Genomic DNA, 25,809 nt, shown 5'->3' with positions numbered 1-25,809 from the left:
TAGAAGATAAATCTCACATCCTACCCAAGACTAGAAATTTACTGAAGGTTTCATAACACTGAAACAAGGCACTGCTTTAGAGTTTGCTGTCTAGTAACAGATTTTAACAAGTGCTGCTGAACTTGAGCACTACCACTCCAGTTACAGAGGAACAGAGAAAGACAGATCTTTGCACTTACAATGTCTTCAGCCCTGTGAGGCCTCTAAACATTCGTCCGTGTACTGATTCCAGTTGATTCTCTGTCAGAATCAGTTCCTGCACTCCTGAAGCTCCATCAAATGTGCCTTCTCGAATCTCCTTGATCTTATTATTGCTCAGATTTCTGGAAGGAGACAACCAGAAACAGTAAGAAAAGCATTAGTGTTTTATTCAAAACACACATCATCACACTGGAAGGACGATGGAAGGACGGACAGAAGGGAGGTAGGTTACATGCATCTTAGTGGTTATCTAGGAAAACATTCAGTCAGTAAGGAGAGAATACAGAAGTTCAGAAGTACAACTAATCTTCTTACAAACAGCTCTCCTTCACTCTGCTCACAAAAAACACAGAACACATAATCAAGAGTATTTAAATCCACAGATTTACCAGCTCTCATACCTCATCTCATTGTTGCTTATAAGGGTCTCAGACCTACAATAAATGGTTTTCTAACATCAGATTTATGTTCTTGAACTTATGGAGACTGCTGAGACTAGGTGCTCTGCAATTAAATCAGCTACCATTAAAACAGCTACCACCACACATTGAAATATGGAGCCCATTCATTTAGTGTACCAGGACCTTTACTCTTTTTAAACCCAGTGCTTCTGTAAGATAAATAACTGCGTGACTGCATGTATCTGATAAAAAAATTTTATATGTACAATCATGAACTCCCAGGCATTTAAATTTAACACCATCATTCAAAATGAAATGCCTATCACTTAATTCTCAGTTCACATCTACCGCAATATACAACATTATTTTCTAAATATTTACTCTGCCTATACAGTCTCAAGATGTTTGCTTATAGATCAACATTGGAGAACTTCAATCTAGAAAGTTAAATGAAGTTCTGATGAAATGCAAAGTGAATCTTCTGAATATTTCATATTTGTGAAAAACCCAGTGAACAGAAAACTTCTGAATGATAAAATGACCTTAGAGATGCATAAAAATAAATGGTTTTTAATTATTTAAAACACTTATATAAAAGGCCTTAAGCACTGTAAGACCTTGGGCCTCAGTCCTTCAAGCATGTCCTTATGAAGCCCTGTAGAGATTACAGTATGTAATCCTATTTGTGTAGGCCTTTGACAGGAAAAACTATTTATTGTTTTACTGTCTACAATAAAAAAGAGAAAGTAAAAGATACTCTCTTGTTCCCAAGAAGATGCCAAATTCCAACACTATTACTCATACTGAATAGCATCTCATTCCAGGAATGATCCCACTACACAGGCAGAATGAGTAATAGTTTCAAAACCCAATGCCAGGTGATATAAAACAAATGACAAAGTATCAGATTAGCACCTGGGCTACAGTGCTCATAAGAACAGGCAATCTTGTTGGGATAAAAGCTGACAGAAGACATGGCAACAGGACAGCCTGGCCTCAGACACAAATAATGTGGGTCTTGCTCTTTGCAGCAGTCATCACTTAATAAAAAAAATGTTGAGTCTTGGAGATATGCTTCATGTGGGATATGAGTATGCTGGTTTATGTCTGCTGAACAACTGTCAGACTTTGGGTCCTACAGCATGTGGTCCATCACCTCTTGTGCTTTCTGTGATCAGAAAGAGTAGCAGTATGCCAGCAATCAGCCAAAAATGATATAAAAGTATACAGAAATACTCACAGGTTTTGCTTTCCAGGGGTTTTGTACTTTGTCTAACGCTCGCATGAAGAGCTTATGTGAGTTAAAGCAAGTCAAAGACGGATATGCTGACATATGCATTTAATTTGGGTGCTCAGCTATTTCTCTAATGGAAATGTTTATACCTCAGCATCTCTTTTGAATGCTGGCATAAGTAATTGCTCCCAATAATCCCTTTCCTGGTAAAGATCACCCCATGATGCTTATTTGCACAAAAATAAATGAATAAATAAGTAAATGTTTGTGGTAGGAAGGGAGGGTGAGTTACTATAATACAAAGACTTTAACTTTCAATTCACAGATTGCAAACTGACCTATACTTGTTGTTAAAAAGTTTTATTAGTTTTTACCATCTAAAAGATATTTAGTCACATTTACTAAAAACGGGTGCAATTTTAATGGATGATTGGATACTCCAGGCAAAAAAGCAAATATTGGAGAGGAAGGCTGGCCATAATTTGCCAAGGAACTGGCACCTTTAAACAATCCAAATCATCTGACTTTTCTTTGCTGCCAAAGAACTTCTGTAGATAGGCAACTTCACTCATTTGAGTTAAGAATGCCCAATCGTTTCAACAACATAAAATTATCCAAAAATATGCTAGCAGTTGCAGAAAAAGCCAATTATATGTACCTTTCCCATGCACGAGTCTTGAAAATCCAAGATTAAATGCTATGACAAAATCAAAGTTGCAAGGCAGCGAAAAGACAAGCTTAACAATAACAAAAAGGTAAGGAAAATACTGTCCTGCAATCCCACTTGGAGTACTGTCAAAGCAGATGTTGTGACAATCCAGATTTCTTAATTTGTCTTCCTAAATTAAGGTTTCCCTTATCAGAATGCAACAAAAAAAAATGGTAGATGACAGCAATTATTCACTCAGAAGATGTATCATCCTGAATGTCTGACCCTCTAGAATAACAGACATGAGAAATTACATACTTTTCAGTCTAGAATTACCAGAAAAATAGTCAACTGTTGATACAAACCTTAAAAAATAAAACCAGTAAAACTTTGCCTGCTTTCCAACTCAGAGAGCTTTAGTCTGTCCTTCCCAGCATGAAAATAATCTTTCATATATAATGACCACAGCACTTGACAAGAAACATTTTTTTCTATCAGAAAACTTCTGACAGAGTTTATAGCAAACTCCCATTACAGAAATGCCTCATCCTCTCACAGTGTTAAGTTTCTATCAGGAAGTGTTCTTGAAATACTGGAAGACAGTGGAAAAGAAAATGAACCTTGAGTATTTACCAAGAGACCTATGGCCTCTGGCACGACCCAGATGGGAACCTATAGTCAACCTGGTCACTCAAGAGGGCTATTGTTTCCAGAAGGACCCTGATCTACCACGGTGATAAATTTTAATCCTATTTCCAGACTTGTATTTTGGGTAAGAGGTCAAAAGAAATTTTCAGAAAGCCTGGGTTTACTTTATGTGTGGCTGTGAATAGGAAATGAACAGATTTAGGAAGCTCTCAAGGTGAGATTGTTCACACAGCTCACTTTTCAGTCAGATTTTATTTACCTTATGGCTAAAGTTTATGATAATATTATTTCTGTTGATCTTCTAACTTCAACACAGAACAAGCTGGATTCTATTCAGTCTTAACAGAACCATTCATCCTGCTGTACCTGCTGGGTCAGTTTCAACATTTCATCGTGGTATTCACCACTGAATTACCAGCACACGCTGCTGAACTACGACGAGCACAACCACCAGAGTGCAGTCCAACTGCAAAGACTCTGCTTGGTCTCAACTTGCATTTTATTGTTTTAACATACAAACAGCCTGTTCTGAATGGGGTTTTCCCGAGAATATTTCAGGCTGTTGGTGGTGTGTGTGGAGTCTTTAAGTATATTTTGGGAGGAAAACCCCAGAGCAATTGCATTCTTGTGGAGGAAGGATGTTTGCTGAGAATATTTTACAGCTCTTACCAACAGTCTGGCTGTCTTTTACAGAGTGAGTTGTTCTCAGGAGCAGGATGGCACTGAAAGTCTTAAATACTACAGACAGACACAGAAATATACTCAGTGACATTCATACATTTCATGCAACAGAGCAGATTGATGGTATCACTGAAAAAAAAGGAGGCATGTGATAAGCCCAAATGCCACATATCACAACACTCTCCACAATTTCATTTCCACAAAATAAAATCTGTTTCTGTATAAAAAGTGACAGATGACTGTGACCTCAATTGCCATGGTAAAATTTATGCTTAGGGGAAAGAACAGCAGGTAACAGCTGTTTCTAAAGCCAGAAACTACTTTTACCTCTCCAAGAAACTTAAGTTTATGTTTATTAAACTGACTTCTCGTCTGCAAACTTTATCATGATTCAGTTTTATTTTGCACGTAAAGTGTATTAAATCCTGGGCTGACATGTCATACAGTAAGATTTAATGTAAGAGAAATACCTACAGACAAATTAAGCCTCCAAAGTTAATTATATACTAAAGGTGGGGTTGGCAGTACTAGCTATGGCCAAGACAGTCTGACATTTCCTGTTATAAGACTGTATTTTATATTCACTTTGTAACTTTGGCAAGAAATACCAGAGTGAACTGTCAGATGTTCCTTCCAGGTTTTGAGGTAAGTATTTTTTTATTGTTCTTGTTCTTCAACAGAATAAAAGAGGTCAGCGCCCTTTCTCCGCAGCAGTGCATGAAATATGGCAGTTAACCTTTTTGTTTTGAATGTGAGCTTGGTGCCAATTCTTCCTCTGCAGAAACAGCTTCTGGGCCCCCATTTGGGACAGCTGGTCCCACTGATTTCCAGAGAGAGGGCTGGGGCTGATACCAAGGAGCTGCAGCCTCTCCCTGCAGGTCAGTATCCCATATCTACAACTGAGTGCATCTCCTTGCTCCCACTGAGTTGGGTACTGAGAGGGGATTTGATGCTTGAACCTGTCTCCCATGGCCAGAAGACAACTCCACACTCCTGCTGTCATGGGAGTCCTCAAGCTCTGGAGTTTTTCTTTCACTGATTAACACCTTGAGGTGACCCCAGTGCAAAACACTAGCAATGCAGTTCTTGGAGCTGGAAGCCAATGCAATGTGACTTTTGCTTTGAAGTCATGCCTTTAAACTTGCAAAAGCAAGTGAGGTGCTATGGTAAGAAGTCACTGACAGCAAAAGAGAGTTCAGGGCATTCAGCAAAAGCCACTGAAGAACCCAGTAAATTACATCTGGGTGGGGTTGGATCTACTTACAGTAATCTACATCAACCTTTTTATTGCACTGTAAAAAGCATTAAACATAAAGATAGATTCAAATTTTGGCTATGAAAATAGTACTATGTATACAGGATTTTGCAGCTAATTATTAAAGTTGATTTTTTTTAAAAGACATATGCAGACATGTTAACCTTTTAAAGAACAACACAGTAATCTTAGCAATTTAAATCCTAGAAAAATGGGGCATAACTTAGCATTATGGTTCTCCGACCTTTAAATTTCTATATCAAGAATTCAATTCTGTTTTGCATTAACATGTATTAAATCCTGGGCTGATACAACATACAATAAGATTCAGCTTAGGAGGAATATTTACTGACAAATTAAATCCTAAAAAAAAACAGAATGAACTGTCAAATATCCTTTTCAGGATTAGAGATAGATGATTTCAGTTTCCTTTTTCAAAAAAAAAAAAAAAAAAAAAAAAAAAAAGGAACTTCACCTATGCCAGGAAATAAAGCTAGCCAAAATACTGAAATACTGTCATTTCATGGAAAGACCCTCATACTCCAATAAAATCTGATTTCAAATTTGCGAATTTGTGAATTCAACGTAGTTGTCTTATTCAAATGATACATCTTCCCTGTGGAAATCTTTTAAGAATTAGCTGAACTCTAAGTCTTGAACAAAGAGATTTAAGATTCCTGCTACAATCCAAGGAGAGTATAAGACACAGTTTAAAGAAAATTAAAGACCATTGCCACACATAATCACTGGAGAAACCCTAATATGCCAACACCAGATCTGTGTGTACACCCCTTCGGAATCTTATTAAAAAAGACCAAGAGATTGTGATAAGCAACTGGACACATATAGACATGCACAACTGACAGAGCTTAAGTGACAAAAGAACAATCATGAACATATACCTAGAATATATAATATATATAATATATAATAATAAAATATAATTTGAATCCTCCTTAAGGTCCAATTTGCAGTCAACCTCAAAGTGTGCATGTTATAAACCAAAGTTACACATCAGTATAATATAAATTGAGGAGGCACCAAGAAGGAACACTAGTCAAGAGGAAGCAAGGGCTAATTCCTCTGTCTCTGGAATCACACTGGAGCTCTCCTAGCCAGAGCAGAACTGTTAGAGTAGCTTCTCTGCAAATTTCCTTGACACACCTCTGTCACTGAGTCATAAACTGAGGTGAAGAAAAAACAGAGGGCAATCATTCAAATGTCCCTTTAAAAATCTATCCTCTCAACTTAGGCTAACCATGAAAAGGCAATTAAATTGGCTATCTCAGCACTTTTCATTTCAGAAAAAAAAAGAATTGCAGAGATGAATTAAAAAAAAAAAAAAGTAAAATAAAGGGTGGCATATTGATACCTGCTGACCAAAGGTGATTTTGGCCAATGGCTTGCCAGGTGCAAAGCTTTGAACTCTTTCCTTAAGCCTAGGAAGCAATACAATTTCTAGGCACATTCCTCTACCTGCTGTTCTTTAACACTTGAACGGACAAGGAATATGATGAGACCAAGTCAATATTGCCAAATTAAATAACTGTAAAAATTCTTGTTCCTTATACACAATGAAAAACGAATATTTGATCAATACTCTTCTTCCTTAAATTAATAGCAGCAATAAGCAGTAAGGCTTAATGAAGAGTTTTTCCAACCTGCCACACACACAGAGCTGGTGCATTAGTACCATTAACAGCTGCAATCCTATCCACCAATATTTCCCTATACGGTCACTAAATCCTTCTTACCTGATGGAAAGAGGACTACGAATTAGCTGAAGGATACTTAGTAAAGGCCAAACAATAACACAGAAGTAAAGGGATGTATGTTTTTCCTGGTTACCCAGTCCCTTCACAAAATATAATTAGGAGAATTAGAAAAAAGATGACTAATCTGGTTTATTAAGAATCAAGCTACTAAGTAAGGCCATGGTTGACATGTTGCTTCTTTGATGGAGCAATATCCTTTTCAGAAAATCTGTGTATTCAAATCGAGATGTTTCTTCACAACATCCAGTAGAAGAAATCAGCTCAACTATAAAGAGTATCTTAAACAGGCTGTGCTTATGGGCTGCCACTAAAAAATGCATGAGACAGACCTTTTATAAAGTATGGGGCACAACTACTGCTCTTTGCCATCCATGTGAACTGCACCTGTACCCCTTTGTTTGCATTGTCTGTCAAGAACAGACTAGAAGGATGTTTTGTTTCACAGGAAACACTCTTAAAAAACCCTCTCAAAGCCAATTCATGCTGCTGTTATGCATAACGACACAGCCCTGTTGAGGCATCCCTCCACCTGAGTGATTAATGGGAACATGAAGGACAGCACTGTAACTGACCTACAGTAAGTTTTAAATAAAAGCAAAGAAATTACTCCAGCTATGCCATCTTACCAACTTTCAAAACAAATCCTGAAGGTCTGATGGGGACAGATTCTGTCCTATTGATGTGTACTTTTATATACTGTGCATTTTTTTTCCCTATTTCCTATCTGCTTATATAGAAAACAGAACAGTTCAACAATATCAACAAGTTAGTTTCTAAGTACACTTTAGCTACAACTTAGAGATCATTCATAAAATACTAGGCTAATGCTTATGATTGATTCCCCAAGTCTGGTGGCCTGTACTTGCACAAGCATACCCCACACTCTCAAATCTGCACTGCTGCATCTGACATTCTTCAAGAAATAATACTGATGTAAGAATCACACTACAGTTGTCTCCAAAGCCCCTACGACCTCACACATCTTCAAATGGCTAGGAATCTCCAGGTGACTGAAACCACATGAAAGAAACACCAAACAGAAAGTCAATTGCTTGGTTTTCCACAATTACCTTGAATCTAACAACAAAATCTTACTAAAAGTAAACAAAGAAGATATTAGCAATGTCATCATAGAGTTAAAACTTTGAAAAACATCAGGAAGATCCATTTAGAAGATCAGAAGTTATCTAATATATTTTTCTCTTTACAAAACACACACTATTCTTATTAAATATATATCCTGAATAGTGATGATACTCTGATTGCTACCAGAATTATACAGATCTCTTTGAATCACTGATCTCTAAATAGCTACTTGATTCTCTTCTCTAAAACCATAGTGATCAAAAGAAACTGTCACCACCTATTTCTTGTAATACTACTTCCCTTTGACTGTTTGACAAAATCACACTATTTGGAGTTATACTTGAAACGTAATGGTTGCCTCAGTTGTCGTGAAAGATAACACATTCAAAAGAAAAAAAGAAAAGCTAAAATGGGTGGCCATCTCTAACAATAGGCATATATCTAAATAAATTCTGGAATGGAATTACCTTCAGTCTCTAAGAGTCGAAGACTTTAAGAAATATAGCGTAAAGAATACTGAGAGGTCAGCATAGGGGTCTTCACCTGTCACTGTGCTTTAACTGGGCCTGTCCATCCAACACGTAAGTCATTCAGTTTCCTTAAATTAACATTACAAATAATGAATCCTGCTACTGCAGTACTGAACTATAAAAACTTTATCCCCTCCTCCTTCCTTATAATCCAAGCATGTATTCTAACAAGCAAATAACTTGAACTTACATTTTTCTGAGGTTGGGTAATTTCTTGAAGAGTCCAATAGCTTCCAAAACAGAAATATCATTGTCATTCAAACGCCTGAGAGGAACAAACAAAAAGACATTTAATGCTTCAAAGATCTCTGTAGATATATCTCTGTGACATACAGGACTGCCACACAGAGAATTATGACCTTTGTTAAACAAGATACTATCTGCCACGTGTCTCAGACTCCTAGAGTGAAAAGTTAAAAAGCTTAGGATGCCTTAAGAGCGTAATGCCAAAAGGCAATGTCAGAATGCCTTCTTTCAATGCGAAGGATAAGAGATTATTAACTATAACCATCACAAAGCCCTGTTTTTGCTTGACTAAACGTCCCTCTTGCATACAGGAGTCATGCAGCTGGAGATCTGATCCACATAAATTGAAGGGATTTGATTTCAAGTTCTTCCTCATCAAAATCTATTGGTCTTTGCAAATAATGCAAAAGCTACCATCTTGGCATGCTTTGGATGCAAATTCTCTCTCTGATTACATGTAGCTCAAATTTTCTACATAGATAACTTGCTGTGTTTCTCTCTCCTGTATTCTTCTATCTTAACTTCAGAACAACAATTACTGCGGTTCGCATAGAGTGTCTTAAGTACAATGAAGAACATACTACCAAAAAAACCAGAATTGTGTTTGAAGGGACTGCTAACAAAACAAGAGAAACAGATTCTTAAGTTACTAAGTCATAAATATTTTTATATACTCCTTAGCTGTATATTACATTTATAGTTCCTAAGAATCTCTAAAAGCAGATATATTTCATAAAATTGCATACAGCTTAACAATATATTGGTTTTAGACAGAGCCATTTCACCCAGGTAACAAGCACCGCTGAGATGGAATGAATTCCTGATCAGAGATTTAACTCAAAAGAGTTAATTCACTTTTTAAATAAAAATATCCAGGTGCAAAGGCAAAGGCCTCAAAGGTCAAAGGAAGAGGAACCATACAAATAATTCCTGCTTAAGCCACGTGACAGGACAGCATTGCAAGACACACGCAGGCAGTTGATGTACAGGGCCATGTCTCCTTTCTCATACCCGCACTTGGCACAAGAGCTGAGAAAGTAAGAGAGCTGTGGTGCTCCTTTGAAATAAAATCAACTCACCCTGTGTTTCCCATGGGGATCAAAAATTCAAGGTGCCTTGAATTGCTGAGTATCTTATACAACCTTTAAAAACTAGGAAAACCAACATGCTCTTCTGAGCACATCTTGGAGAGGCAGCACTTACAGATCAGTAGTATATTCAGGAAGGTGGCTGGGTAAGCGGGTGAGTTTTTGGTTTGAGCAGTCTACAACTGTTCCCTCGCAGCGACACTTCTCAGGACAGACAAGATCCATGAAACACTTCCCGGTGAATTTACTTCTGTAATCCTCGGACCCTGCAATAAAGAGAAAATATATTCCAGCAAACAGCTCCTGATAACTGCAGCAATCAGAGATTTTATGGAATCAGTTTTCAACACTGCCTCCTATCAGCTACCAGCTCCTGCACACAATTTCAATACTTGCTGAAGCTTTTTTTTTTTTTTCTTTCCCCCCAGCAGTTTTTTTAATTATTCCCAAGACTAGCCTCTGTTTTGTCAGTTTTCCCTTGCTAGGTTAATTCCTTATCTTATTCCTGTTAAGGCATCTTTTTTTTAAGCCGGGGTCTGCTTCAAAGAAGCTCCAGCAAAGTCACTTTTTCATGCTTTGCACTTATACCAACAAGTAGGAATAAGAATCTCATGAAAGCAGGCATTATCTTGATGCATTCAAATGATATATTAAAAAAAAAATCATTAAAAAGCAAAATTTTCAGACCTCAGCTATTAGAGCTATTTTTGAGAGTAACCGTGTATAAGAGAACCTTGCCAATTTTCCAACAATTAGATACCTTTATTAACTATGTTAAACAAACAGCGGAGGAAAGTAATAGTACTTTAAATCATTTTCATTTTAATTAAGGAACAGGTAGACCGTACTTAGTGAGAAGCACTCCCTCATGTACCATTATACCATGAATGCCAGACCTCTTTGACTAGGTTTTTGACCCATTCTAATGAAATGCTTTTCCAATTAGGCTCAGTGAACTAATCTGTCCTTTTCTGGTTTGGTTTTTCTCTTTTAATAACAGCAGGTTTGAAACTTGATCTCTGTGTTTCAAGGAACCAGGAGCATTAATAAATGTGTATGTAATCAAAGTGTTGCCAAGACAGGCCCTGCCATGCGTTACCTGTCCGCTCACTTCATATTTCACAATGGAAACACCAGAATTGTCTCAGGAACTTTGTGCTATGTCCAGTGATCATAACTACCAAAAAGTATTTTTAATTTTTCCAGAGTCTTAAAAGTCAATTTCAGGGCTTTCTCAGGAATGATCTGAGCAAGTTCAGATTTTAAATAGAACCTGAAAACATCAAAAAAAACTTAAACTTGAGCTGAAATTTGGTTTTAGAGACTTGACGACATTCTTCACCTGCTTCCCTCTTCTAGACTGATAAATACACCACTGCTCGTTTTATGGCCGCATACTATTTTTTTTTTAGATCACTATTATTTTAATTTATGTTGCACATCACCTCCACAGGGTGATGCAGTGAAAGCAAGCAATTCTGCAGGCAATCTAATGTTTTGATTCCACAGACACACTTGGGTTTAGTTTTGTAATTCCAAACTAGATTATGAGAAACTTTACACACAGCTTTGTACACAGAAACTCTGTACACAGCAGCACTGCTTCTGTGCTGCTAAATAATTGCAATTTATCATGGTTCTCGTAAATTACATATCTAAAGTGAAACTTGACTACTGTTTTTTTAGCTTGATGGCACAGCACTTAAATATTAGGACCACTGGGCATTTTAAAGTATTTCAAAACTACTAAGCCTTCTTCATACCACCATCATTCAAACTCTATCTTTTTTGGGGAAAAACAAAAACAAAAACCAAGCATCTGATTTCTGGTCCTAAAAATTCCTGGCTTGGCAGCCAGGATAAAATGTCAAGTGATGAACATATCATGCTTTGATTACAAGAACATACTGCTATTTTTCCTTAGGTCCATGGAACAGTTGTTTTGGTTGTTTATCATTCCCAGAAATAACGCCAAAGTGAACAGCTATCAGGATGAGAATTTATTAAAACTGCTACAATTACGGTACAACTTGAAAAATAAAAGCAAAATTTTTCAGTGAAAAGTGTCTTGGAAATCCTCAAATTAACCCCTGAACAAGTAATCTAATTTTCATTGTAAAAACATTATTTGAAAGAATAATCACAAACATCATGAAGTTTCACAGGGTAAGATTTTATTAAGTATAATTTTTTGTCAACTTATGGATACAGGATTCATTTTCCTACGGAAAAAAGAAGGATGGGAAAGTAAGTGGAAAGTTTTCTGAAGGATAAAATGGAGTATCATCATCAGAGAGTGAAAATTGGCTTTTTTTTTTTTTCCCTGAAGCTTTCTGGCAGAGTAAATAAAGAATATTTACCACATTTTGACTTAGCAGATTCAGTCTCCTGATGGTGTACAACTTCCCACACAGCATCAGCCATGAGAAGCTGTTCTGATGTGGGCGCCTGTCCACGACCTCCACGCTTGTGGTAGGGTAAAGCCCTCCCAGCTCAGCAGGAGAGGAAGCCACCAAACAACACCTTCCTACATATTATTTTTTAGTTTATTAAAATAAAATGAATTTTTACTTTTTAATAAAACAAAATAAGGGTTCAAATAAGAATTACCTGGATAAGCACAGTCAAAAGCAATCAAAAGCATGCATATGCTCAGCCAGCGCTCAGTCATCCATTAGAAAAAGATAAATAGATAAAATTTACTGTTTGACCTAAGCCTTGAGATCACTTGGACTGGTGGCTGCTCTATGAAGATATTCCCATCTGTGATACTAATGTGAAATTGAGCCATCTACTTGCAGAACTAGTTACGTACATATCCCCATTTCTACACACAGGGCTTTATCACTGCACTACTACATGGCTCTGAGTGGATATAACATGATTCAGGAAGCGCAATTAGACATCACAAGCATGCAGTACTTCTTGTACTTCCAAAATCACCTGTAGAAAGAGACGTCAAACACGCACAGAACACACACCTGACTTCATTTTACTATTTCAGACCAGCCATTTGGTCATTTTAGTATACCTGAAGGCACGTGTGCATTGTAGATGAGAACTCCGTGAAGCTTGGCTGAATGCAAAACACAACCTGGGAGTTTCCAGAAATTTCCAAAACTAAAGAGTTCTTTAACATGAGTAACATGATTAGCCAAGGCAACAGCAAGGCTTGTTTAACTGAATGTGTTTATCTGAATTGCTAGTTACACTGACAACATTTTCATTTCACAATCTATGTGACACCACTACGAGGTACCAGTGCATTGTAATTCCTAAGTATCATAAAGCAAGACCACATGCCTTTTTATAGAACAGCAGTATTGTGATAAAGAAATACCACATTTCCAAGTGCTTGCAAATTTTAGGTGCTTTTCTAGTACTCACACGAAGAAATAAAGCAGCAAAGACGAATAGCTTTTTGTCCTATTTTAATACTTAGTAAACCTGATTTCAGTTTTTAAAACGAACAATTCCCAAAGAACTCAAAAGGAGTGCTGGATGATCTCTTCTGGAAAAAAATAAGCTATTTTTTTGGGTCTTGAAGATTGACCTGATATTTTCCTTCTAGAAAAAATGGATCCAACTGTCTGAAATTTGGCAAAAATAGTATCATGGACGTCACTGGGTTTAACACTTGGCCAAAACCCCAGGAATCCTGACACTCACTTCATCACTTAACCACTAGATCACAATTCTCATAGGTTTTTAGGAAAAAAAAAACAAAAAACAAACACAAAACAACAACAACACAAGACATACATTATTTTACATAATTTCCCATCAGTAGTATTAATTCTTATCAGTAGTTACAGAGAAAATCTAACAAATCACAGATATCCTCCATTTGATGGCTCCACAACAGATATGTAGCAGCTCCACAAGATGAGACAATATTTCCATATACGAAAATTTCTGCGTGAGGCCCTCAAAGTACTTTAAGAAATAGCCGTAATTATCTCTACTTTACATGGTGGAAAAGTTATGCAGACGTACATTAAAGATCTTACCTATGCTGTCTGATCCAAAAAGGCTTATTTGAGAATGTTGACTCAGCTTTGTGCTATGTAACTATTGGATAACACTGCTTTCACACAGGCCACATTACTGGTGTCATTTCACGGGACAGAAGATAATGCTTTGCAGACTCTTCTGAAGTTCTTTTGCAGTATACTTCTTCATAATGAAATGCCAGCACATTAAGATTACTCAAATCAGATCCAAAGTTACGTTAAGCATCAGGCATCTCATTACACAAAATGGCATCCAAACGTACCTCAAGCTGTAGGACTCAAAGGGCAGCTCAAACAGAGAGATGTATTTACATTATTTATAAGGTAAGTAGACAAAAATATTTTTCATCTCTGTAGGTATGGCTGGAATCACCTTTGAATCAAATCCATTAACAGGATGCCTAACTTTTTCTTTCTAAGAGCAATTAAACAGATGAATTACTTGGAAATGGTTATTCTGCATGCAAGCCCTTTGGAAAGTCTGACCCAATTGTCACTAGGGTTCCCCCTCGCAGTCCAACAGGTGCCTGGGAGTTTGGTTAAGCAACACACATCACCTTTTTGACTTTTCCTGTGAGAAAAGGGGAGTCTCTCACCTTTTGATGCTTCTGAAAACAGCAGAAGTATCCCAGCATGCCATGCGGCAGGGAGTATGCAGCCTTCCATGGTGCTTGACAGAACCATGTTCAATTTGTATTGTTCTACCACATGGTTAGATCAAGCACAAAGGAAAACCGCATGAACAGCCAGAGTCAGAGTTAGGCAGCGCCAAAGAGAGAAGAGCGTTGAGAGGAAGCAGCATGGAGAAGCACAAGCTGAAGGTTCACTGAGAGCTGCTCTCCACTCCACCCATGCAAAAAGGTGCTGGATACAAGAGGTCATCCTTTACGCTACCACTGCAGGAACACCCTGGAGCACAATTGGGGTTAGTGTACAAGAACAGAGCCCGGGCAAATTCAGAGACAGAACTAGTATGATAGAAAACACTGCCAAAGGACTGCAAATAGCTCCCTCCAGGAAGGATGTGCAACTTCCACCACATACTGAATGCCTGATGTATGCTGCTATTTATTAGCTACTTACACTCTCATGGTGTCTCCTTTCAGAATAAATTCCATTTTGGTTTGTCCCATTTATTTAAATCCAATCTTAGAAATACCACAGCTCATATTAGTAACAGTGGATTCTGAGCTGATGGCCAACCTCTGGCACTAAACGCTCCCCAAGCTCCCCGTGAGCTCCCCAGCTTTCAGTTCCCAGCAGCCTTTCGTGCCAGTGGCGCTTACACTGACAATCTGTAATGCCACCGCTTTGCTCTGTTGTTGTTTTTTCAACTGTACTTTCTAACATTGTGGCACACACATGCGACTCAAGACATGTTCTGTGATATGAAGGCAAACAGGAGTATTTTGTTGTTTTGTTTCTTGGCATAAAATTCGTTCTTTCTTTCCTGATTATTTCACACAGCTTTGCTTACTATAACTCATTCCTGAAGCTCTGACATATAAAGTAGGGCGTTCTGTTTTGGCTTGACTGCTCCCACTGAAATAACACTCCCAGTGACTTTAATGTCTGCAGAGCTATGCTGGTGGAGAGTGCTTTTGAAAGTCACATCTCAAATGTTCTTGCATGCTTCACGAACGAGAGGAAAAGACTGTCCTCTGCAACTGCTCAGAACATTTTGCTGGACTTCAGTGAAGGTCAATGCTTGTGCCTTAAAAAAAATAATAAAACACTGCTATCCTTAGTAAGGGGTTTGCGTTGCACAAAGAACAAAGTCAGCATCAAGTAGATTATTCATTGCCTACATAGAGAACAATGTGAGTACTCGGGCAGAGATGACAGATAATAGAGCAAAGGGCTCTGCTTCATTTTGTACATTTTGCTATGAACCAGCATTACTGTGCAGAAAGCCAACACACGATTACTTGCAAACTCCAAAAACTATGCACAGCGTTATCTTAGTCAGCTTCTGCTGGGTTTGTTTCCTTAACTGTACTCAAGGTAAGACAAGCAGCTTTTGGGGGAACACAACACAATAAACCTTCATTCCCCACAAGCTGCTAAACTAGCCACAGTCCTAAATGATACAAAAATTAGATTACTAATTTTCTTTTGTTACTCATGCAAAATGGCACAATAGGCATTATTAATTTTTTCCCATGATTCATTCTAAGTATCCATAACCCTGGAAAATCCATACCTCATTTATTCACAAATTACACATAACTAGCATTTCTGCCAGTAATTTTGTGGGGCTTTAGCAAAGGAGGGTTCAGAGTTTCATATCCTTATTCCTACACCTGTTTAATAATGCAGCAATTCTGGCATTCTTCAAGTAAATTTATCCATGGAATTCTGTTAAGCGACGGTTCACATCTTCCAAAGACTTGTGTATCATATGCAGATTTTCAGTATTAAGAGGAATATTTGTAATAAACTCAGTAATTTCAGTGTCCATGAACTCTTTCAGTCCTACCGGAAAAAAATGTGGTCAGAGCCCTGCAAACATCTTCCTGAGAACCCCCTAGAGGATATTTTGAACAAGTCTCTGTTCCTCTGCTGCACTAATTAAACACTGCTCTCAATAACTGCCTAAGCTAATCATCAAGTGCAATGAACAAGAGGTACCAGCACATAAAGAAACCTGACAAAACCCTAATTTATGTCCCAAAATACATCAGAGGCAAAATAATCCACAAGCATATTTTGGCTTTTCTGCTCTTTGCAGGCTATTGCAAAAAATGCATAGGAATTAATAATCTAATGCTTTTCACCTCTTTCTTTCTTTGGCAAATAGAGTAGAAAGCAGGAAGGCACACTATTTTGTGTTAGGCACAGTAAATTGTGTTTAAAAAAAAATAAATCCATAAGCCCTTGGAAGTGCATAAGGTCATTCTGCATACAGGTTTGCAACAAAAATGTTGAAAAAGGAATGACTGTATCCCCAGATATTTGCCATTTCTCATTAAAACAAATAAACAAACCAAACACAAACAACAACAACAACAAACAAAGACAGACCCACAAAGATCCAAGTAGAAGTGCTCTACATCCAAGCAAGATCGTATGGTTTGTTCTTAATGTTAATTGAGCTCTAGTAGTCTGAGATGTGCTTATCAGTCATTGAATCCTCAGTTTGCAAAGAAATTGCGTCTAGGACCCTATTTTACAGTCCCATCAAGCTGTAATACTTCAGGAGCCTGCTGTAGTCTCCAAACAGTCAGAGAAAATTGTATTGTCCAATTGCAGGCTTGAATATTACACCAGTTTTAGCTGACTGGCTACCTTCATGCCAAAGACACCACCATAATTTTCTTTATGCAATTCAAGTCACCACAATGCGTACAAAAAGGTGCTAAACTTGCATCTTTGGTGAGTGTTGTGCAGCTTAATCTCAAAACACGCGATGGCGATATGATTTCAGCCCCACCCCTGGCTACCCAAAGCCACTAGAAGGGATCACCTCTATGAGGAAGAAGAGAACAAGCTGTGCACCACCTTAGCTCGTGAGGTGCCTGAGTTACAGAAGCAACCATCCATCTCTCTGCTAATAATGACACCTCCAGAGGACAACTCAAATCTCAAATGAAGAACCTATATCGCTCTGCATGCCACATGCACAGGGAACCTAGGACGATTGTATTATCTGCATGCCTCAGCGATATGGATGCATCTGTGACTTTACATTAATTCTCCCTCCCTTTATCGCCTCTTTACTATAATTGCAAATAAGGATGTTGGTTGGTAACAAAGTAGTTCAGATTTTTTTTTTTTGAAGACTACTCCAACTTAAAAATAAAATGAGGAAGATCCTTAAAATACACTTTTTATCTAAGACCTTTCATTTTACCCACTAGGAATCACGCTCTCTGCCAAACAGACCCATCTACTGTGTACTAAACTTACACTTCCCCAAGTAAAACACCTTCCACTCTGCCTGCTTCCCCCTTTACTGCAGTCAGGAAGCCTTCACCATATTGTTCATCAGAAGCTAGTGAAGGGTTAGGATGACTGGCACAAATAATATTATAAAGATCTGAATTGCTATCAAAGGTTTACAGAAAATGGAGGGCTATAATCAGCATACAGTACAGACATTACTTTTTCAACAAGAACATTTCTACAGTACAAGGGAATTCAGCTCCATTACCATTAGTCATAGCAGTTGTGTTGTACTCCCTAATGACTTTAACTTCAGAAAAATGTCATGCAAAGCAAAGCTCAGATATACTCACAGCGTACAGTGAAGACTTCATGTTCATAATTATGAAATCAATCTAGGATTCAATCTGCAGGTAATTTGTTGCTGCTAAACAACCTTTCATTCAGATAGAATTATTAGGCACAACAAAGACATCCTCAGTTTTGCTATAGTCAGTTTCTGAAGATAGTTCTGTTGAGTCTTTGTGGCTTTCCAGAAAAAAAAAGACAAAAAAAAAAGACAAAAAAAAAAACCACAACCACACAGCATTTAACTGAATTAAAACAAATATTAAAAAAGTAAAATCTGAATGCTGTTAATTTTCCAGTTGTCCAGATCAGAGGCAAGTGCTTCATATTCCTTTCACTCATGCTCAAGCAAAAGCCCAGGAGAGGAAGAGTGCTGGAGCCTGGCCTCAGACAAGATTTCCTGCGAACATGCCCAGGCCTAGAGCATCCTGTGTAGGACTGCCAGTGCCCACCACAGTCACCTCCAGCATGGACACACCAGAGAGCTGTCACGTTTGGTGCGTGCTCAGGCAGGAGCTGCTGGAGACCAGTATGCTAGGGGCAGGCCAAATTGTGAATCCCTGAGCATGTGTCACTGCAGCACTGCAGCAAAGCAGACAAGCAAGTGGATATCAGTGCTTTTCATCAGACAGAAAATACTAAGGACAGCAATATGACTACAGAGTCTGTAAATGACTATTTGCTTACTAAAAATGGAAGGAATTTGCAAATCTGTCATTGGAGTGATTGGCAAATTATGGGAACAACTGAGAGTGTTTAAATCAGACACATTATTTTTGTAAGAACTCACTTGCCTTTCATGACTCTTAAACACTGGTTGAGGACTGATGATATATTACACCTTTCATTTTGAAAGTCCAAAGAGCTTAAATGTTTACATATTGCTAACCATAGGGAACGGGATAACCTAGGGAGAACAAGGGACAGAAAACATGTGAACTGCTGTAGGGACTGGACAAAACACCCTGACGTGCAGCCTGTTTTCTTCTGACTGGGAAATCTCTGTCCACTGTAGTTCTATACTTCTAAGGCTGAAACAATGCAGAAAAAAGAGAATGAAATTCCAGGTGATTGCAAGGAATAAGAACTTTGTTCCAATGTTGACAGGTAACTCAAGAAATATGAATATGTATGAACACAGAGACTGAAAAAGACACATAAGGAACTAGCAGGAAAACTACAATTTCTAAGAGAGTTTATCAAACACCTTTGAAAATTATGAGTGAACAAATAGCAACTACATACTGCTTTCTAGTAACAGAGGATAACACAGGATGACACTAGCCCTAAACATGCAAGCTGTAGATCCATATGTATGGCAGAGGCTGACTTTGATTTAACAAGAGGCAGCACCAAAAGAAAAGAGAATTGTGCTAGCAGATGGTTCATTGTCCTCTTCCTATTATTCCCTGTGCTTTTGACTTGTACAGCACTATCTGGAACTGAAGTAATTAATTAAAGTCAGTTAGATACAATGTATGTCCCAATGCAAGAGGAAGCAGCAAGACAGGTTTACTTCTTAGTATTTCTGAAAGGAACCTTATTTCTAATATTTCTAATAATTAGAAGATGAAAGCTTTGGTGATGTTATGCTTGTAGATATGCATGTTCTTTGATCATTATCAGAAATGGTCTGTGTAGGTACAGCAGGTGGAACTTTAATCACTTTTTAAATACACAATACACCGATAAACACAAACATTATCGCAGGGCAAAAAAGACATACAGCTGAATACAAGAGCTGCCCTCTGCGAAATCTATTTCGTACAGTGTCACACAGCAATCGAGAATCCTGCCAACTCTTGAAGTGACAAGAAGCTACCACAGAGACAACACAATCTGCTCATAGATTAATCTCCCTTCCTCCTAAAGCCCAGTGCTGCTTTAGGAAACAAAACTGCTGTGTAGTGAACTCAATCAAATCCTACTGGGCAGAAGATTTTTGTTGTTCTTTCCCCCCTATTCTGACTAAAAATGGGAGCCTCCAGTGACCTAAGGCTGGCAAGTCCCGTTGGATTTTTAAGTCATAGGGGGCAGATGCAGCCAAAAAGAAAACGATCAGAATTTTATTGCTGCCACTGAAAAATGACAGCATTTCCTTTTTCCAAATAGAAGACAGAATTTGTTTCAGACCATTTCTCTGATATCTCTTTCATAAAAACTCCTTTCTTTTAGTCTCAGATTCTATAACTGTGGGGAAAGAGCTGAGCGAGGGGGAGGTTTATTATATTTTGGTGCATTACATTAAATGGAAGGCAGAAAAACACAAGACATAGTATCAATTGCCATTTGAGGCTTAAACTTATTAGATAGTGTATCCAACAGCTTTGCCTGTCTCACAGCCCTCGGCAAAAACATGTCCCTTTCCCTGCTGTTCCTCCATTTCATGCTATAATGCTTCCAATTCTCATTTTAAAAGGAATTATGTACATTATCTACCTGTTGCACAGAATCTACTTCCTATGGCTACCCATAACCTTTGCAGATGTTGCTCCATCATTATCAGTAAAAGCTTGAGACATTTTGTTCAGGAAGGAAATAGCATCTGGGAAAAGTGCCTTGATGATGAATTAAAAAAGAAGGCATGTTCTTCTTGCTGAAGACTATCTAAAAGGATAATGGGGAGATGGAATAAATCCTAGAGGAACCAATATGCAGAACAAAGTTCTCTTGATTTTTTTTTTTCTGTGCTGCATAGTTTTGTCCTCACAGTTACATTTAATTAATGGAATACAGTTCTGTTTAGCCTGTCTGCACTGCTGAATGTGTTCTCCTGACACTACCTTCTTAATGTCTCTACCATTTCAAACTGATGAAACTTCAAACATCTCAGCTTTTCTTCCCCATTCCTCTAACCACTCCTCTCTCCTATTCGTGTACAAAAAGGACTTCCTGTCTTCTCTTAATTTACTCAACAAACACATTTTTTTCGCATTCCAGGTTCTTCCTGACAGTGTCCTTCAAGATATCTTGCAGAATCCAAACAGACATGGAAAACACAGAGTGCTTCAGGAAAACCTCAGACAGAATGTGATGACTTCAGAGCTGGTCCTTGCCCTAATGTCGAAGTATTAAGCATGGGTATGATCCTGACTCTGGCTGAGTACCTCTACAAAGCTCATACTTTCTGTGCATCATCACCACCTCTCAAAGGTCAAAGACCAGTTTGGGATAACACCCTTCACATTGCTTCCTACGCCAACCCCCGTATTCACTGTTTTTTTCCCCACAAGACTAACTTCTAACTATTGGTGTTTATTAAATGTATTAAACTACATGAAAATATCAGAACCCTGAAGCGTGAGCCCTCTGAGCAAAGAGATGAACATTGACAAAAGGATTTAAAATAAAAATTCTTTTCCTATACACTAAGCTAAAGACGTAAAAATGACATGGAGAATCCCACACTCAGCAAGGTCACTGACAAGTTACTAAGCGTTGCCATCCCAGTAGGATCATGGAGACTCATTCCTGGGTAACACAAAGCACTGCTCAAGAGCCTGTCTTTGAATACCAAGATTCATACATCATGGACTTTTCTGCACAAAGACATGCTGTGTTAAATCCTGGGATCAAACATATTCCTCAAAAAGAATACATGGAAAATTCCTGCTAAACGCCAAGTCTGAAACAGCCATGATTCAAAGGGACAACTTGAGCAGAACAGGTGCCAAGGATGTCTGTTCTCTGGATTGATTTACAAACTAAGATTCTTCTAAACCATAAGATGTTGCCCCTGCTCAATGTGAGTAGAGAGTGAGTCGAGTTCAGTGAATCTCAACACCATCTGGAAAGTCTACAGGCAAGGATAGCTCCTCTGTTGAGCTTTTCAATAGAATTAGTTTTCATCCAGCTGAAATCTTTGTTCTGAAGCTGTACATTCCCTGCCCTCCTCCTTCATAAGTCAGGTTTATGCCTTTTCCATGTGGTTTTGATGTTCTCATAGAACTGGAGAGCAAGGAAAAAAACAGCCTAATGCCTTAAGGAAAAGACCCCCAAGATAAGAACTCATACAAAATATTATTCTCAACATCACCAGCCACAGCGTTCTGCATTGTTGCTCTTCTTAGCTATGACCTTTCATAAATGATATCAGACGGTGTTTGCCTTATCCAATAGCCTGTACCATTGTTCAAGGCATGCATGCACATACATAACGTTAATTTCTCTAGCCTATTAATAAAAGCAGAAGAAAGTAACCATGGCAAATAGGGTACAGATTTATTCATATCTGTTTCTGCAGTCTACTTCCTTTTCTGAATCATATTTATGCATTTTAATTTCAAGTTTCTTTAAAGATGAATATTACTGGCTAATTAACTTGTTACTATGATGGACACAACCCAAAAACCTAGAGGAAACTATGTCATAATTTCAATTCTAGTTATAAATTTTGTGGCTTGAGTCACAAATGATGGAAGACTTTAACATGCATACCCAAGACAACCTGACTGCAAATGAAGTTATCTTTATTTTATTTTCCCCATAAAGAGACAGTTTAGCTCAGCATATTGCTTGCAGAGATGCACAAAACACCATGGCTTGTTTTGGGCTGCTGCCATTCAGTTTCGTGCTGCATCCCCATCTACAGTCATTAATGTTTTACCACCAGGAGCACAATTAATCATGGCCTTTTTTTTTTTTTTTCATAGGGAAAAGACAAAAATCATAGTAATTTTTAATAGAAAACACTGCAAGGTACTTCATCAAATAACAGTCATTTTCCTTCTCAGTACACACTAATATATTATCTCACTGAAACCTGCTTGCCTTTACTGTATACATAAAAAAAAAAAGAAGAAAAAGCAGTGATCTAAAATACATATATATCAAAACATAAAAAGGCAGTCTGCTCAGTTGTGCTGCATTAGGCAATACTTTTACTGACAGCTGTACCATAAATAAAGGATAGCTAGGGTTGAGTAGAAGGTGTTTATGTTACTTTGGACTTTATTTTCAGGTGGAAAAAATTCTCCATCTAGCTCACAATACAAAATCTTTGTCCAAACTATGATACAAACTGATTCAAAGCTTACTGAACACAAAAATCTTACCAACTTTGATGAGTTTTACTCAAATTAATGCATGTTACTTGTGGATATAAAATATCTATAGAGGTATATGAATTGACGCCACCCCCTCACCTCCAGCTTCACTCACATCCTAGGTCAGCAGAGCCCACTGCCAGTTATATAAAAATTTCACCCATAATGTTCTCAGCCTTTCAGGTCTGAGAACTCACTTGAGCTCAGTTATAATTAAGGTCATTGAGAGTTCTGCCTGAATAGAAATGAAAATCTACACAGCTTCCACCCCTCCAAAATATGTAGTTTGCCACAAATTCATATACATCTTCATTGTTTTCCTTAGAAATTTTATAACTTAGCAATTTTTTTTAAATTAAATGCCACAAGCTTTTCTTTTGTTTTTTCTTTTCTTTGTTTTTTTTAGGCAGCTATAGACTACCTTTTTTTTTTTTTTTTTCTTTTTTTAAATCCATAAGGTAATTGGCTTTTTGAAGAACTAACTGAATTTTCCAAATTTAATTTTAAAAGATGCTCCATAATATCCATTATAGCAAACACTGTCCTGCAGATTCGATTAGTAGGCTCTCTGGACCTGCTTATTTCTGAATTGAAAGTGCAGTACAGCCTGGATAAATGAATTACCTGAGCAGCGGAACTTCTTGCTCTTGATCTGGCTGATTCGTTTGTTGGCAAGGCGACGCGGATTGCTGCATCGAGCGCCACTGGTTTCTATCGGATTATCCTGCAGGTAATCAGCCAGCCACTTCAAATGGCAGTCGCACACAAATGGATTCTGAGCTAAATGTCTGAGAGAAGGATGGGATGTTTAATCAGAAGTGACCTGTGACACTGTACTCCATCACTGTTTTTCACAAATGCAAACCTGAAAAGTAGAGTAATTGAATAAGCTTCCAAAAACCCAGGCCTGGCGGAAACCACAGAGCTTCACATGAATGGAAGAATTCTGCGAGCTATCACATTTTGTAGCTCATTAAGGCTGTTGCAAGTTCTTTCATGGAGGAAACAAAAATTAATACAGCAAAGCCTGCTTTAAAGGACACAGACCTACTGTCTACAGTGGCCAGCGTTTTTTCCTGAAAGCTTGAAATGATGCATTATGAGAGAAATGCTGCCTTCTCGATGCACCTGACCCAAGATCATTTTTACCCTGGTTTAAAAGAAATTTTATTGGCAGCTCAGTTTCCTGGGATCAAAATATGAGTAAGTGAAGTGCCTGAGATCAGTGGGCAAAGCCAGAAGCGATCCAGGGGCCTTTTCTCAAGAGTGAAATTGACACTTGCACATAATCAACATGCCTAATAGTATTCCCCTTACATCTATTTCTTCCTGAAACAAAAAAAATTTAGTTTTGAGACTGAACTGTTTATGCAAAGTAAAACTTGACTCTATCCTTCACCAAAATTTGCACAACACATTTCCCACGCAGCTGGAGATAGGCACTATAGCATACTTTTTAACTGGAGAGTTAGACTTTGTTAATAGAAATCCCCTTGTCCTGGTTTCAGTTAGGACAGAGTTAATTTTCCTCCTAGTAGCTGGCAGGGTGCTATGTTTTGGATTAGGATGAGAAAAGCGCTGATAACATGCTGATGTTTTAATTGTTGTAGAGCAGTGCTTACACCAAGCCAAGGACTTTTCAGCCTCTCTCTGTCCTGCTAGCGAGCAGGCTAGGGATGCAGCAGAAGCTGGGAGGGGACAGACCCAGGACAGCTGACCCAAACTGGCCAAAGGGGTATTCCATACCATCTGATGTCATGCTGAACAATATATAGGGGTGGCTAGCCGGGGTGGAGGTGTGGCCGGCTGCTCGGGGATAGGCTGGGCATCGGTCAACGGGTGGTGAGCAATTGCATTGTGCATCACTTATTTCGTACACATTATTACTATTAATACTATTATTATTATTATTATTGTTGTTATTCTTTTCCCTGTCTTAATAAACTGTCTTTATCTCAACTCACAGGCTTCACTTTCCCGTTTCTCTCCCCCATCCCGGAGAGGGAGGGGGGAGGGTGAGCGAACGGCTGTGTGGTGTTTGACTGCCAGCCGGGCTAAACCACAACACCCCTGAAGTTCCTTGTAGAGAAAGAGCTTTTCTCTGCTTTTGTTATGATCCTTTTCACTTATCGAAGTTGAGCAGTATCTCAGGAGTTTGTCAGGTCTTAGAGCTTGATTGTGATGTCCGTTAAATTAACTCACACCCACCCCTCTAATTTCCAAGGGAGCAGAACAGGACACTCCAATAACAGGGAAAACAGTAAAAGACATGCTTAAATTTGGATTTGGACAGAGGTGTCAAGTTATATCCTCACAAGAACGCTGCTCTGTTATTGCTAGTGTATTTTTCCCACCTGCAGAAACTACTTTTCTTTTCTGTCTGGATTTATATTTATGAACTGACACTTAACAGAATAAGTGCAAAATACAACAGGGCAATGGCTGTCAAGAAGTGGGAAATGAAAGCAAGCATAGCAGAAAGTGCCTAAAGAAACTAAAGATTGCTGTTGTAGTAAAACCATGCCATTCCTGGTGTGAAAGGTCCAGAGAGCAAACAAGTAAGCATATGACACAGGACATGGCCTAATTTTGTTGTTCTACAAAAAAGGCAGAAAATGGCAATCACTGGGAGTAACAAAAATGGGGGAATGAATCAAAAGATTTCTTGAAAAAGCATCCTTATGGGATGCAGCAAGGCCATTCTAAGTAGTGGCCAACAGCAGT

At 38.2% G+C, this 25,809-nt stretch overlaps 1 protein-coding gene across 6 annotated transcripts in view; it reads right to left on the bottom strand.

Moving 5' to 3' along the window:
• The window catches only part of SLIT3 (slit guidance ligand 3), a 513,498-nt gene that overhangs the window by 113,410 nt on the left and 374,279 nt on the right, over positions 1–25,809 (bottom strand). For all 6 annotated transcript variants that reach the window (XM_040573726.1, XM_040573730.1, XM_040573725.1 and 3 more), the window contains 4 exons: positions 23,710–23,873; positions 9,910–10,060; positions 8,651–8,725; positions 180–323 (listed from right to left, as the gene is read on the bottom strand). In XM_040573726.1, the coding sequence (XP_040429660.1) occupies positions 180–323; positions 8,651–8,725; positions 9,910–10,060; positions 23,710–23,873 (534 nt within the window). The remainder of the gene's footprint in view (positions 1–179; positions 324–8,650; positions 8,726–9,909; positions 10,061–23,709; positions 23,874–25,809) is intronic.

Source organism: Cygnus olor, chromosome 14 (genome assembly GCF_009769625.2).
Source record: "Cygnus olor isolate bCygOlo1 chromosome 14, bCygOlo1.pri.v2, whole genome shotgun sequence".
In the NCBI taxonomy this organism is placed as follows: domain Eukaryota; kingdom Metazoa; phylum Chordata; class Aves; order Anseriformes; family Anatidae; genus Cygnus; species Cygnus olor.
This window is presented reverse-complemented; position numbering and strand designations above follow the sequence as displayed.